This window comes from Hevea brasiliensis, chromosome 1, assembly GCF_030052815.1.
Source record: "Hevea brasiliensis isolate MT/VB/25A 57/8 chromosome 1, ASM3005281v1, whole genome shotgun sequence".
Classification (NCBI taxonomy): domain Eukaryota; kingdom Viridiplantae; phylum Streptophyta; class Magnoliopsida; order Malpighiales; family Euphorbiaceae; genus Hevea; species Hevea brasiliensis.
In genome coordinates, this window is record NC_079493.1 from 128,078,081 (window position 1) to 128,093,541 (window position 15,461).

At 32.8% G+C, this 15,461-nt stretch overlaps 2 protein-coding genes across 2 annotated transcripts in view; one reads left to right on the top strand and one right to left on the bottom strand.

The window, feature by feature from the left end:
* Positions 1–3,072: 3,072 nt before the first annotated feature.
* LOC110637900 (protein LAZ1) lies at positions 3,073–11,562 on the top strand. The gene is given in 10 exon segments (XM_058152496.1): positions 3,073–3,268; positions 3,586–3,849; positions 3,974–4,030; positions 4,301–4,409; positions 5,346–5,405; positions 5,408–5,529; positions 5,633–5,724; positions 6,612–6,873; positions 8,852–9,103; positions 10,753–11,562. Coding segments are annotated over 9 exon segments (1,452 nt in total). The 5' UTR covers positions 3,073–3,268; positions 3,586–3,702; the 3' UTR covers positions 11,104–11,562.
* A 281-nt stretch (positions 11,563–11,843) lies between these two features.
* Positions 11,844–15,461, bottom strand: part of LOC131169448 (uncharacterized) — a 59,940-nt gene continuing 56,322 nt past the window's right edge. Inside the window, exons 2-6 of the mRNA XM_058128679.1 lie at positions 15,239–15,318; positions 13,976–14,104; positions 13,067–13,129; positions 12,702–12,826; positions 11,844–12,243 (exon numbers count right to left, since the gene is read on the bottom strand). Coding sequence (XP_057984662.1) covers positions 12,051–12,243; positions 12,702–12,826; positions 13,067–13,129; positions 13,976–14,104; positions 15,239–15,318 — 590 coding nt within the window. The 3' untranslated portion in view covers positions 11,844–12,050. The remainder of the gene's footprint in view (positions 12,244–12,701; positions 12,827–13,066; positions 13,130–13,975; positions 14,105–15,238; positions 15,319–15,461) is intronic.

Genomic DNA, 15,461 nt, shown 5'->3' on the forward strand with positions numbered 1-15,461 from the left:
TTTTCTTTCACTATTTAAATTATGGACTACCATTTTAATTTTCATGGTATTTTTAAAGTTTAATATCATTTATTTTTAATGGACATTTAGGTCAAAAGGCAACTTGGGGTGTCAATTGACCACAATGCCCCTATTCGTGTTGCTTTTCTGCTTTTTCGGTAACACCGATTTTTATCGGTTTCTCGATTTTTCGTTTTTCTTTATACTAATTATTTAATTTTTCTTTGACATTTCTAATACCATTTATTTTTCAATAGATGTTTATTTAAGTCCCAAAAATATTTTCTAGGGTTCCCCGTGGTCCAAGGTTAGTGAACAGCCCGCGCAGCAACTTCCCGGTGCGGTTACCCATCGGTACGGTTTTGTCCATTTAGCTTAGTTCCATTTTCTCTCTTTTATTTTTTTCTTGTATTTTTCTCTATTGTATTTCACTACCTTGTATCTCCACACTAATATTTAAATATAATTCTAGCATCCTAGCTGTCCGGATAGACACTGTCACTGGAACAGTAGAACGCACTACCGAACATAGGGGTGTTATATTAAAAATAATACGGACAATCTATTTTGCTTAAATGTGCAATGATATTTCATGAAGATATAAAGACTTAGAAATGAGTTTTTAACACTTGGCTAACAGTAGTGAGAGGCATTTCCTTTACAACTACCATGATTAATAATGCAAGACCATGAGTAACGCGATCAAAGAAGTCATGCTAACAAATCTCAATATGTAGGTTTTGATCATGACATATAATATCTATGTAAAGTTCCGTAGAGGTTCATGTGAGTTACTGTAGGTTATGTTAATGCTAACAAATATCCATATATAGGTTGTTGAAGCTTTATATTAGGCTATGATGCATGGAATTGGGAGGGGGCAGTGTTTTCCCATTTTGAAAATGTTTCTCTAACAAAAACAGGAGGACATGGTGAGAAAACGTCTCCAAGTCGTTTTTCGCAATTTCTTGAAATTGGAAATACGTTTCCTTTGCTGGATATGCATTTAAAAAAAAAAAAAATAGACATAAAATCCAATCTAATACTGTGAGACATTAGGTTAAAACCAAATCGCGTTGCAAGGAAGAAGAAGAACAAAAATAAGAAGAGTACTTGGCGCGGTGGCGGAGACAGACAACGCTCAAGTCAAGTATGTTTGCTTATTCTTTGCCTCCTTTCCCCGATTCGATGTTCTGCCTCCCTTCTCCCAAGCCATGCTCTGCTACTGCTAGTGCCTTCCCATACCAATAATCCCATGATGTGCGATCATGCTATTTGAAGGCTTATTAATTTTTTTAAGGAAAAATAGTTATTAATTTTATTTATTCAATTTTACACTATATTTTTAGAATATGCTATGCTTTGGCCCTTTGATGCTATTCTATGTATCTTAATCTTAAGTCTTCAAGGTGTAATTTATTGAAGAGAAAAATATGATAAAATCAGTTTGATTAATTTTAATTTATGCCATATATTTAATTAATTTATTATTCTACACATTTATTATTTTAATTATTTATAATTATAAATATAAATAGTCTAATTAATTAATCAAGTAATTAATTTAGACATTTATTAATTATTTTATATAGGGGTGTGTGTATGCTTTTATATTTTTTATATTTATACGTTTCGATTTTTGTGCTACATAGATATAGGCAACGTTGGTTCCTATTTATCTCAATCGCACTTTTTATGATGGAATGTTGTTTATTCGAAGGAGTGAGAGCATATTTGCTTGTTTTGATGGTCATGCAAACTCCATCAGCACACTCAAATAATTTGTTGGACAATATGAGGTTGCTTTGCGAGGAAAGATTAAGAAGGAAAACCTTCATGATTTCAATTTGAAGAACATAATAGTAAAATGCATTTTTAAATTTTGATGGGAAAGACAGTTTTAAAAAGTATTTACCAATGATGTGTTTAAAGTAGTTTGGAAACAGAATTTGTGAATAATGTATTGCTATGAGGCTTTTCCTGTATATGAAAACCAGTGCAAGGGCGGAGGCAGGGGGGGGGGGGACTTGGGGGAGCCTCCCCCCACCCCTTTTAATTTTTCCCTGTAAACATATATATATATATATATATAGAGAGAGAGAGAGAGAGAGAGAGAGAGAGAGAGAGAGAGAGAGAGAGAGAGAGAGAGAGAGAAATTAATTTATGTCAGACAAAATTATTTTATTTTAACTATTGGCCTCCCAAAAAAATAATTATATTATTTTATTAAGATACAAGTAATATAAAGTATTAGAATTATCTATTTTTTATTATATATTCAATAATTTTCTAAATTATTAACACTAATTAAAAAAATTATAACTTAATTACACTCTATTATAGTATTTTTGAATATACAATATTAACCATTTAAAATATACAATGAATGAGAAAATATATAAAAAATAAATATAATTAAATAATATATTAAATCAATAATATTAACCCCCTAAAGCTCCTGAAAAAGTGGGAAGGGTCTTATAGAATATATTTTGTATATATAAAATATGTTTTCTCTCTTATAAAAATATGGATCTTGCTTCTTTTTATTTCATATAAAGAGTGAATCTCATGTAATTATAAGGGAGATTATATGTGTATTAAATACACATAATAATATCTTCGAAAAGTTATTATATATTAAACCGTTTGATTTACTCTCAAGAAAAACTTATTAAATATGTTAATTAAGATTATTAAAATTATCTTTAAAATTAAATTTTTTGTATTTTAATTAAGTTTTTAAAATAAAGAAAATATATTATGCATTTTAAATATTATCTTAAAAAAAATACTTTTTTAGCTTATGAGAAAAAAAATACCTATTACCTACATCAAAGTGTAGGTATATAATTTATAATATACATTATTATAAAACATTGTGAGTCCTATTATAAATATAATTTTTTTAATGCAACTGAGACTTGTCTTGAAGAAATATTTTTTACTCTTCCATCGCAGTCCTTACACAGATTTATAATCAAAATATAATAAATTTAATTTAAAATTAATTTTTAATAATTATTTAATTAATATATTTAAGGCCATGTTTGTAGACGGCGGATCATTGAGCATTGCTAAACCAACCCTTAACGTAAACAAAGATTCCTAAACAAAACAAAAACGTAAACAAAGAAAAGCCCGCTGTCGCTATTTCCTGGTGTCTGCAGCCCATTCTCGCACGGATTCTTGGAGTTCAATTGGGTCCCAATTCCAAGCTCTCCCTCACGAGCTCTCCGTATCCTTGATCACCGACCTCTGACCGCAGGTGATGTACATCGATTTTCTTTGACGTTTTGCTGGAACTATATTTTGAATTGCGATGATCAATTTTCCACTCGGATTTTCAAGTGCTTTGTTTGGTTGTCAAGAAACTGTGCGAAACTAAAATCCTCGATTTTTATTTTCGCTTCTGCATTGTTCTGCAATTTCCTGAAAAAAATAAAGATTAGTTAATGTTTTTAAACAATTTTGACTCGATTAAGTTCTGAGTTTAGTTAAAATGATCAAAATAATTATTAAAGAGAAAAGTTTCTATTCTCTTATAGTTTGTAGATTGTTATTAATTCTGTTTTCTACTGACAGGTGAATACCCTTCTGGTTTTTGGGTGTTTTGAAGTCAATAGCAAATGTTGTTGTGTTGGAATTGGCAACGCTCATTATGCGGGTTAGCTATCAGCTAGACATAAGTTAGCACAGCCCATGAAGTATCAGGATATTATCAGTTCTCTCTTAGCCTACTCAACTCCATTATGGGCAACGTTGCTGGCCGTCGTTTTTGTGGTTATAACACTTGCCTTGTCATTTTACCTTTTGTTCGAGCACCTTTCTGCATACAAGAACCCTGAGGTTTTTCCCCTCCTCTTCTAGTGCCTAATTTTCTTAAATTATTAAGATGTGTTCTCTTTTTTTTTTTTTTTTTTTTTTTTCCCCTGCTTATATGTTAGTTGATTCTTTAGTTCTTTTCTCCCAGGAGCAAAAGTTTTTAATTGGAGTTATCCTAATGGTTCCTTGTTATGCCGTAGAATCGGTGAGTTGTCTTATTTGAATTATTTTACTGAAGTTAAAATCTTGAATACTTATAGACATGTATCTTGTTTTATTATTATTTAAGAATTGCTCGAAAACAAAATCTCTGCCTTAACTGTTTTATTAAAATTGGTTGGTGGTGAGGGGAATAAGTTTCCAGGATGATGATCGGAGGAATGTGGAATGTTCTTTGCGATTGTCACAAAAACAAGATGTATTTTACAGCTGATTACTTATTTATTTATTTTTATAACCTTGGTGTTTTAAACAGTTTGCGTCGCTGGTGAATCCATCAATTAGTGTTGATATTGAGATACTACGGGACTGCTATGAATCATTTGCCATGTATTGCTTTGGAAGATACCTTGTTGCTTGCTTGGGTATGTCCTTTATGGGAGTTGTTGCTATGAAGGTTTCTGATATGCAATTCCTTGTATTTCTTATTATGTGTGCTTATATTTCTAAACTCTGTCTGGAATTAATTGTTTATATACTTTTGGTAAGTGTTGAATATCTAAAATCCTGATAGATTGATATTTTTATTTTTCCAGAATCAATATTTCTACATTTATTTTCAAAAGAACTGTTGTGTAAGTCAAAATCTGTAGGTTATTGTAACAGATAGTTGCAGTTTCCAGCTATAGTTGCACCAAAAATGGGGTAGTCAATATTGTTGGGTTCTAAAAACTTAAGATGGCCATCATGGTATTTGTGTGTGAGTTTAAAGACTACAGAATTAAAAAGCAGGTTTAATGATAAAATAATTAAATGGTATTTTTTTATAAACCTGAGCCAAATAATTTGATTATATTGTGCTACATGCAAGATTGTGATACTGTGGTTTCCTTTGAAATGTGCAGATATTAAAGCATGCCTTAATACTTTTTTTATGCTGCAGCTAATGTATAAGGGCAATGGTCACATATGATCTAATCTTAGCCTAAAGCTGGGAGAAATTTGCTAGTTTTTTAGTTTTGTCAGTCTACCATTGTGCAACAATAAATAAGTGCAACTTGTGTTTGGATTAGTATCTCTTAATAAAATTTCTCTCATTTTATATGTAGATTTATTTGTTTTAAAAAGTGGGAGGGGGTTTGGTTGGAAAAGTGCAACTTCATTTATGTGTATGAATGAAAGACTGTATTTGATTCTATAACTGCCAAGCCAAGGTAAGTTTGGATTGTTGTTTGGATTAGTTCTTCAGATTTATGATCATAAATACAGAATGTTCTTTTTTTCCAAGATTTTATTTGATGTTCTCTTCTGCTGTTGATATTGTTATTGCTGGCTTTTCATTTTTCTATTCTCTTTCAAAGGTGGGGAAGAAAGAACTATATAATTTATGGAAAGACAAGGACGTGTAAGTTCTAAGACTCCCTTTTGGAACATTTTCATGAGAATTGAATTGTAAAGCATACTTTTCCAATGAATTATATCTTGAAACCTTGGAAGCTGGGTCAGTGGTTTTATCAAGTTGTCAAGTTTGGAATTGTTCAATATTTATGTTCACTTCTCAAGAAATTTGATGATTTGCTTATGACCTTCATTTTCAGTTGTTGCTTCCTTCTTAGCTTGAAAAAATGATAAGTTACTTTTATGTCAGATGCTAATCAAGTCTTTGAGTGCAATATTAGCAGTAGTTCTTGAAGCCTTTGGTATATATTGTGAAGGGAATTTAAAGTGGGATGTGGGTAAGCTGATCTTAATTATTCTCTCATTTTTATTGCATAATATTAGCTTTCTTTGCTGTGGGTTAGGTTTCTTTGAACTTTTTCTTTTGCATAAGGGCATGTGGGAGATTGTATCTTGTGGATTTCTCATGATACATAGATATGCATAAATCCTCTGCTTTCTCTCTCTCTCTCTCCCATATGTATATCTATTGCTTTTAGCCATTTTTTTCATGATATCATCCTTTTCTTTTCCCTCTTTTGTTTTTCTTTGAATGACAAAAATAAGATTCCTCATGTGCTTATATGCCAAGAGTAGAGGGTCATGCATCCCTTAGCTAACTTCAACTAGTTTGGGATAGCGCTTAGTTTAGCTGATTTATTGAAAGGATATGATTTTATCTTTTACATGGAACTACAAACAAAGAGAAATTTTAATCATTCTAGATGAATAAATTTTAATCATTCTAGAAGAATAATTATAGATGTGAAACTTGCGGCATGCTTCCAAGCACTGTGCTATTAGAATGGGAAAATGATAATTAACACTTTCACAATGGATTCATCATTTACAATAGTTCTATTTTTATTTCTCAATGACATCTCACAATCAAGGTTAGTTGGCTGATCGCCTGATCCTGTGAACCATTTCATAGAATTTCATTGATATCTTGTTTCTACAAAGATAATTCTATTGTTTCTAGCGTTATTATAAATTGTGCAATGTTATTTCAGTTGTTATTGCAAGAATTTGTTTTCAAATGTTTAGTATTCTTCACACTTCTAAACTGCCAAATATTCATCAGTGAGTAAACTCTTCTGAAGGAGTACCTGCTATGAATATGAAAGCTCTAATTACCTTGAATTCCCTGTATGAAATTTCTAATTGACTTAGCCTTCCTGATTTTTTAGGTATCCTTACATGGCAGTGGTTCTAAACTTCAGCCAGTCATGGGCTTTGTACTGTTTAGTTCAATTTTACACTGCCACAAAGGATGAACTGGCACACATAAAGCCATTATACAAGTTCCTGACATTTAAATCTATTGTGTTTTTGACTTGGTGGCAAGGAGTGGCAATTGCTCTTCTCTACTCCCTTGGTTTATTCAAAAGTCCAATAGCTCAAGGCTTGCAATTTAAGTCGAGTGTTCAGGACTTCATCATTTGTATAGAGGTACGGGTCTTTCATGGCCAATGATCTCTTCCTGCAAGAATTTAATTAGAAAAACACATTCTTATTCTTTTAATTTTCATTAATGTAACTGCTTTTTAAGATTTCTTTTTAGTGCATTATTTACAATTGCCATTGTTTCATTTCAAAAGAAATTGAATTATCCTGTTTGAAATAATTGGCAAATTCTATTAAAAAAAGAAAAAAAGAAAAAAAAAGGGAAGAAATAAGAGTGAATTGCTGGAAAGTCCTTTGTATCAACTGTGTTGGAAATAATCAACATGGATTATGCAACTAAGCTATTGGTCTCTTATTTATTTGTGCTGCAACAGTTGTTCCTGGCCTTGTGAGATTATTATTTTTGCCTGTTTATGATAGACTACCTCTTGCTGTGGTTCATGTGTAATTATTCAGTATGTTCCACTCTTATTTGATATAAGTCTGTATTCTGTCATGATTGAGTCAGTGTTCACCACGAGATGATTGCAGGTTTTTGGAGGTTCTAAATAAGAGGCTGAACTCTGTTAGAGATTTTTTTTTTTTTTTTTTTTTTTTTAAAGCAAGAAGAAAAAAATTCTGCTCCTTCTCTGGAAATATCCAAGACTTGACAAGTTCTGCATGGATGAAATCATGGATTGTCAACTGTTAGAACAAGCTTATGGGGGTCAGCACAAATATAAGGAAGCAGCATGTACTGTTCTATGTAGGGTTGGTGCAGCATGGCCCCAGTTTTGAAAGAAGACGATGTTGATTGTGTGAGAGGAGCCTGCTATTATATTCTGCACAAGAATAGGAGGGAGAGTTAATCAGTTTGGAAACTGTAAAGACAACTAATTGATTCTGTGGGGATTAAATTATACAGCTTTGCTGAGTTTTCATTTGGATAGATGGGGTTTTGAAATGATGGGTATAGAATTTGACAGTGTGTTGATGTTTTCTAATTTTTCTCTTGGAAAATAAATCCAGCTTCATTTCAACTGCAATGTGGTCTTCTAAAATGTAGGATTGGTGCAACTAGCTGAAACAAAGAATGCGGTTTGATTAGTGAAGCATATAAATAGTCCTGCATTCTTATATTGTAGAAGGTGATGGTCAAAGGGTGGTTCCAGTGTCCTTGGGCTTTAACCTAACTGGTAAAGGGGGGTTGATAGCGTTTGGATATTCTTTAAATTTTAATTTTATTTAGGAAAAAGAAAATAATTTCTGAGTGGATAAGGTTGGATGTAGGATGTCATTATTTGATGACTGAATAGACTAAAATGTTGAACATATGGCTTTGCATCTCTTTTCTCGGGTATATACTGATAGTTGTTGATTTATTTGTAATGGTTTAAATTCATGTTAGAGAACATGATATGGAGCAACCTGGCTCTTTTTGTTGTTATATGAATCTCAAATTCTCAATCCTATTGCCTTCTGTTTTGGTATGCTTAAAGGAAAAACCTGCTGCCATGGGTACTGGCATGAAAATGTATTATTGGAGTCAAATTTGTATCAAATTCACCTAATTTGGTTGATGCAAAAATTTAAGTAATTATTTTTTAGGAATTGAAGGAAAGGGTTACATTTTTGGGCCTAGTCATAGTTACTAACAGTTCTTATCCTTTTCAATGAGGAGTTGCTGGTGAACATTGCCATATGAATTTCTGTCTTTCAGTGTGATCTGATGGATGTCATTATCAGTAAAGGCTTAGATAAAGTTACTTATGATAACTAAGCTAAAATCAGGAGTTGTGAAATGAACTTCATCTTTTGGCTTCCTGTCTTTTCTGCTGCATGATGAATATAGATACTAATGGTTGAAATTACCTAGTTAGGTTTCACTCGTGTATTCTTTAAACTAGTCTCTGGAGCGTTATAGATGAATATCATATGGATTTCTGCAATAATGTCTGCAACTCTATAACTCTCGTTTCTGTAACTCTATGACTCTCGTTCAATCCATTAAAGTATAACAGGTCTATTTATTCATCCAGCACAGATGGGCATTGCTTCTATTGTTCACCTGTATGTGTTCCCTGCCAAGCCTTATGAGCTGATGGGTGACTGCTTTCCTGGAACTGTTTCAGTTCTTGGAGATTATGCATCTGTTGATTGCCCTCTAGATCCAGATGAGGTTAGAGATAGTGAAAGACCCACGAAGTTACGCCTTCCTCCGCCTGACTTTGATGTCAAGAGTGGAATGAACATCAAAGAAAGTGTTCGGGATGTTGTTGTTGGTGGTGGTGGATATGTAAGTTTTCTTCCACTTGACTAATACAGGAACTTAGATTATATTTGCTATAGGGAATTTGTAAGTCTTAGTTAAGGAAAATGTTTAGTTTTCTTCCACTTAAAAACCTGATAGTTTTCCAGCTCATGTAGTTCTATGATTAGTAATTGCTACATGTGAAATAGATTATCTGAGAACCTTTTGGGGTTCACATATGCCCACTTTCTAGGAAACATTTGTTCACGTATTATTTACTAAGATATTGCACTTTTGGTATTTCATTAATGCATTCTTTTCCTTGTGAAGTGCATTAATATCATCTTCGTTCATTCACCAACTTTTTGGAAGGTAGCTATGAAAAATACAATAACACCTTTGCTTTCTGAAATTCCGACATAAATTATATTAGGAAAATAATTGAATATTATTTTAGATAATTTTATTTCATTTCCACTTTGGAAGATGAAGTTACTCCTACCTTCTCCTTCTAGTAAGCTAATTAGAAATTAGAAAGTAGAGCGGTCAAAGGGATTTTTGGCGAACAAAACATGATAGTTGCAGTTGTGTCTCAGCCAATCTGACTTCTTGAGCTTATTTTGGAGAAACCAAGCCTGCCTAAGTTGTCAAATATTTAAATGAGTTTTTTGGTGGACAATCATTTTTATTTTAGAGATGGTATACCCCAAATTTTTTGGATAAAGGTTTAGTTTAGTTGAGTTAAGTTGTAAATGAGGGATTTTTTTTTTTCTATGAAAAGAAAAGATGCTAGTATGCTACAAATGAACTAATTTTATTATTGGGCTAATGATCGTCCCCAAACTTTGTGGGCTTCTTTAATTGTATCATGTGCTTTTAGTTTTATTAGTTTAGTTCATAAATTACTGATTTTATTTCATTTGTATCCAATGGGTCTGGTGCATGTGTGCATCCTTATGTTTTGTTGAGATGGACGCAACCATAGTCATGACTTGTAGTTTTGAAGAAGTAGGGGCATCAAACAGTGCCATTTGCAAAATTTCTCCTTAAAAGGCTTAGGGCTCAACTAAATATTACCATTTGTAAACACCTAAATTCATTGGAAACAATTGAATAAAATAAGTAACTTTTTAACCAAATTGATAAAATTTAAAGTATGAGATACAATTGAAAACCATGCAAAATTTGGGATATATTTGATCATTAGCCCTTTGTTATTTGAAATGTATTGATTGATTGACTCTAGTAAATAGATGAGGACATCTTGTGTAAAAACTAGTCATAAGTGGGTCTTCTTGCCATTTTTTATATTATTTGGGATGTATATAAGTGTGTGTGTGTGTGTATCCTTATATTTTTGAAAATATTTCTGTTGCCAATAGTAGCAGTACAGTGGTGGTGGCTTTGTGCCCTTGTCGATGTGGAATTTGCCTTTGATGTATAATGAAGACTGAGATTTGTCAAGAATTTAGGGAACCTGAATAATATCAATGACTATTCAAACTAGAGGAATTGGTGGTTGAGAAGCTCTATTACTGGTTTAGTCAACAATTAAACTGAAAACTAATCAGTCTATACATACACGTTACAATACCTTGAGAAATCTTTTGAGCAGTTCCCTTTTCCTTTTTCATTAAAAGAAGTTATTTGTCTGTTTCATTAGGTGTTGAATCTGCTGTTTATCTTCTACGCAGATTGTGAATGATGTGAAGTTTACTGTTAACCAAGCAGTGGAGCCTGTGGAAAAGGGTATTACAAAGTTCAATGAGAAATTGCATAAGATTTCTCAAAATTTAAAGAGACATGACAAGGATAGGAGGAGAACAAAGGATGACAGTTGCATATCTTCGCCCACACGGAAGGTGATTCGTGGGATAGATGATCCTCTCTTACATGGCAGTTACAGCGACAGTGGGGTAGCAAGGGGAAAGAAACATCGCAGCAAATCAGGATATACCAGTGGAGAGAGTGGGGGAGAAAGCAGTGGCGATCAAAGCTATGGTGGCTATCAGATCAGGGGCCGTAGATGGGTTATAAAAGATTAGCATTTTGAATGGAGAAGAGGATCAAATCCAAATGGTGCATGTATCCATCTAAGTAGCCTAAGAAACCATTTTCATCTCATTGGCTGGCTGTTGGTATCCATGTGCAGGAATATTTTACTTCTTCACAAGGAGATTTATGGTTTTAGTTATGATTTTTCTTCTTGTGAAGAGTTTCACATCAAGTGCTGAGGTATGATGTGCCCTGGGTAGATTGGGTTTTTAAAAAGATGTAGTAGTTTCCATAAGACTTGCTTGGCTGTGAAAACCAGCTTCATGACTAAGATAACCTTTCTTGCACTGCCCAATGTCCATACGCAAATTGTTGTATGCTGTATACTGTATTTGCTACCGAACTATATTGTTGCTTGATGGAAAATTTATATTCATTGAATTGTAGACATTTCAGATTAAGGTGTCTATTCTGTTAATGAATTCATCCATCTTGATAAACATGACTAATTACTTTGCACACAGCGAAATTTTACTTCATGACAAGTTTTCATGCTGATCCTTTGGTGCTTGAAATTCAATATTGGCCTTTCAATTAAAAAATAAGGAAGATTATTTCAGTGGTGTTTTCATTAGGAGATTTCCCTGCCACACTAACTACATTTTTGACATTGGTGTTACCATCACTATCACCAAAACTAATCACTGCTCTATTCGTGATTGCTTATTACTGATTAGCGCTGTTCATGTTATCCAAGCTCCTTTTCCAGCTTAGATGCTACAAAAATCTATAACAGGAAATAATAACCATGATAAATAATATCCCAATGCAATAAGCCGTATCTTCTTCCATGGCATAGATTATTAATAAGACAACAAATATTACCCAATTGCCCAAGCAAATTTCCAACTTGGCAGGTGCTAAAATTAATTCCAGGATCTACACTAAAAATAGTTTGCCAAAGTCACAAGGTTTAGCTTCTTGGCAGAGTATTGATTTATATAATCTGCCGAAGCTCTCCAGTAAGCAAGGCAAACTTCCGGTGCTGAGACAAGATTGAAGGGATTTTGACTGCTTGAACCATCGATGATAAGTCATCACAAGTGGATCCATTGTGTTGCTTGACTGCACTGAGTATTGTTTGCAAGATTTGCAAAGGATCACCATGGCTCACAATCAGTACCGCACATCTGCTTAACAATCCAAATATTAAAATAGAACATTTGTACCTTTACTACTAAAGCCCTGTTTGGCATTGAGTTTCAGAATCTGAAACTGTTTTTCTAAATAAAAGCACCATTTTAGATGCTGTTGAGAAAAACAGTTTGAAAAAAGCTATTTTGTTATTTTAGTATTTTTATGACTAAAACTGATTAAATTTAATTTTTAATTATTTTTTAACACTCTCTAACTAGTATATTTAAAAAAGTGATTTTCTCAACAGTAAATCCAAATAGGACCTAAGTTGTGTTAAAGTGAAATAGAAAACACAACTCAATTGAATTCTAAAGAATCCAAATCCATCTAACTGAAAAGTGGCATATTAACATAGAAAGCTTAAAATTTTCTTATTTAGCACCTTTGTCAAAGAAAAATGATTACTGGATCATTTGTTCCCTAATGCCAAAGAAAAGATGGTTATTGTTACCCTTGAAATTCCAACTCCATACTTGCCATGGCACTTGCAAGTCGGTTAGCAACATCATTAGCACTTTCTCCACCTGCCGGTTGCATGAATGGATCTTTCTCGTCAAGTGCCCATATCTCAGGATACTGTTAAAGAAGGTTAGATGACAATTATGCCTCAAATGCTAAGGCACCTCCACCCAAGGGAAGTGGGAAAAATAAGACAATAAGTTATTTAAATTGGGGTCATCATGCAGAAGCATCTCCTATATCAATAATCATTTTTCAAGTACCATATAGCCATGACATTGCTAAATACATGTAACCCCCATTTTACAACATTATTCCCACCAAAATCTAATTTAACCCCCTCATTATATCACATACCTTATCATGCGACATTAGTTCGAATGAAGGACCAAAATACCGTTCTCGGAGATCTTCCATCACCTATCCAGTAATATTTACTTTATGATCAACACAAACAAAAAAAGAAGCACAAAGCAAATAAAAGTTCAAGAGATTTAAAAAGCAAGTTACAAAATTCATTTGGACTGAACAATTTAATACCTTATGAGACAAAAAGACCAGACATCTAGCATAATATTCAATCTCACTGGTACAACATGGCACATCAAATTCAAGACAAATGATGAGCCCCTAAGCTCAGAAAAATCAATAATACAGAAAACAACTGTGAAATACCAATTCAAATTAATGGGCAAAGCATCCGGTTGGCTGATTTTGCAAAGTAAACTATTAGAGCTAAACCAAAAGAAGTTAACATATGAAAAAAAAAAAAAAAAACCTCCGAATCAACCAGCCATCAATAACATTATCAATTGTAATAACTCTATGAGATAATTTAATAGGTTAAATAATCGGTATCTCCAGTGGCAGATCTAGAAAAAAATTTTCTAAGGTCAACATATAAAAAAATATAATAAATTATACTCTCATAATTGGATTCAACAAGGTCTAATACCTTGAAAATTATTAAAAATTGAGAGAGGTCAATTGATTTCTCATTATAAAAATATGTTTTTCATCAAAAAGGGGGTTCAAGGCTTAAATTTAAGAGAATTCAATTTATAAAAACAAATATACAAATAGAAGTATTTTCAAAAAAATGAAGGGTCAACTGACCCCTCATTTAAAATCATACATCCGCCAATGGATATCTCTATTCATGAACAAATTATTCTAAGATGAAGGTCTCTATTCTCAAACTTGAAGCACAACAGTTATGTACCTCCACTAAATGAAAAGGGATGTCGAAGGGCTAAAATAACTCACCTTACATTGAGGACCTTCAAATGGAAGATTCAAAACAGATGCAACAACTTTAGCAGTGTGACTTGTTCTTGCAAATGGAGAGTAGCAAATGCAAACACTTTCTAGTGGTATGTTTCTTTCCTTCAATTGCTGCCCAGATTAGAAACAGATCATTGTAGAATAAATTCTACCATGCCATGAATTGTAAAGTGAGTTTGGAGGGGAAAAAACTCAAGCATGTGTCCAAGCAATTAATATACGATGTTAACATGAATTGTATGATACTATTGGCAATGGAAGCAAGTGATATTCCATTTTTCCTTTTCCCAATAGTCAATTTGAATATTCTTATATAACTCTCCAGATGAGTAATGTCCATTTCTGGTCTTATTATTCCCAAACAGCAAAAAGCTTCAACTTTCAGTATGCATTCTGGGTCAACCTTGCATATTCATGGTTCAGATACAAGTCACCCAATTACTGTAAAATTACAAAAATCACTCTTGAATTAGGAATAATATACACTCTACTCTTTCCCTTTTCTTCTCTTTTTGTTTAATTATATTAAATATCATCAGAAATTTAAAATGCTTTTACACTTTTGCTAACCAATCATCATCATAATTATAAAAACATCAATTTTAGTACCTCTGCTTCTAAATGGATGACTAATTTTATCCCTAATGCTGCAACCATCATGCTCACTAGCATCATACGTATTAAATTTAAAGGGTCTAGGGAGAGATAAGCATAAAACATTAGGAACTAAACTGCTACTGTAGCCTGCAAAGTATATTAGCAGTTTATGACTAACCACTTCCAGGTATTTTGTTTCCAAAAAAATTTAACTTTTTATCCAAGTGTTTCTGCACAAATAGTTACATCCTGAACATCTTCAATTCCAGAAACCTCAAAAATCAGTTTGACTGGTATTAAGTTTGTTCACAATAATATCAGAATTGCCTTTCAGGTTGTAAATATAGTCAGTTCCCTTTATATGAGCCTGAAATAGAATTATAAAACCATATTATTATGATTGAAATGGCTTTTATCAAAGTTCTTGCAAAAAACTAGCCCCTATATTGCCTCCAAAAAACACTCTTTATTGCATAAAGCACCAAAAGAAAATAGTATCAAAGATGGGAATTCAGAATTGGACAAAGAAAAACTGCAATTAATTCAGATCAGATATACAGATATTAGCAGTTAATTCAGGTCAGATAAACAGATATACACAATGAAAAAATGAAACCTTGAAAAATGATGCTATGTGAATAGATATACCTCAAGGAATAACTCTCCAGCCAATTGTGCCTGTTTGACACCTTCAGACGCTAGTTGGTACTCTGAAAGGCGCCATTTTCCTGTTGGGATCATACACAAGTTAATAACTAACAGTAAAGTTCATGCAAACTCAAAGAACCCACGAAAGGAATAAATTTGTTTGTTTATAACAAAATTATACAAAAAGGAAAAAGGCGAACCAGAGATGAAACTATGAGTCCTC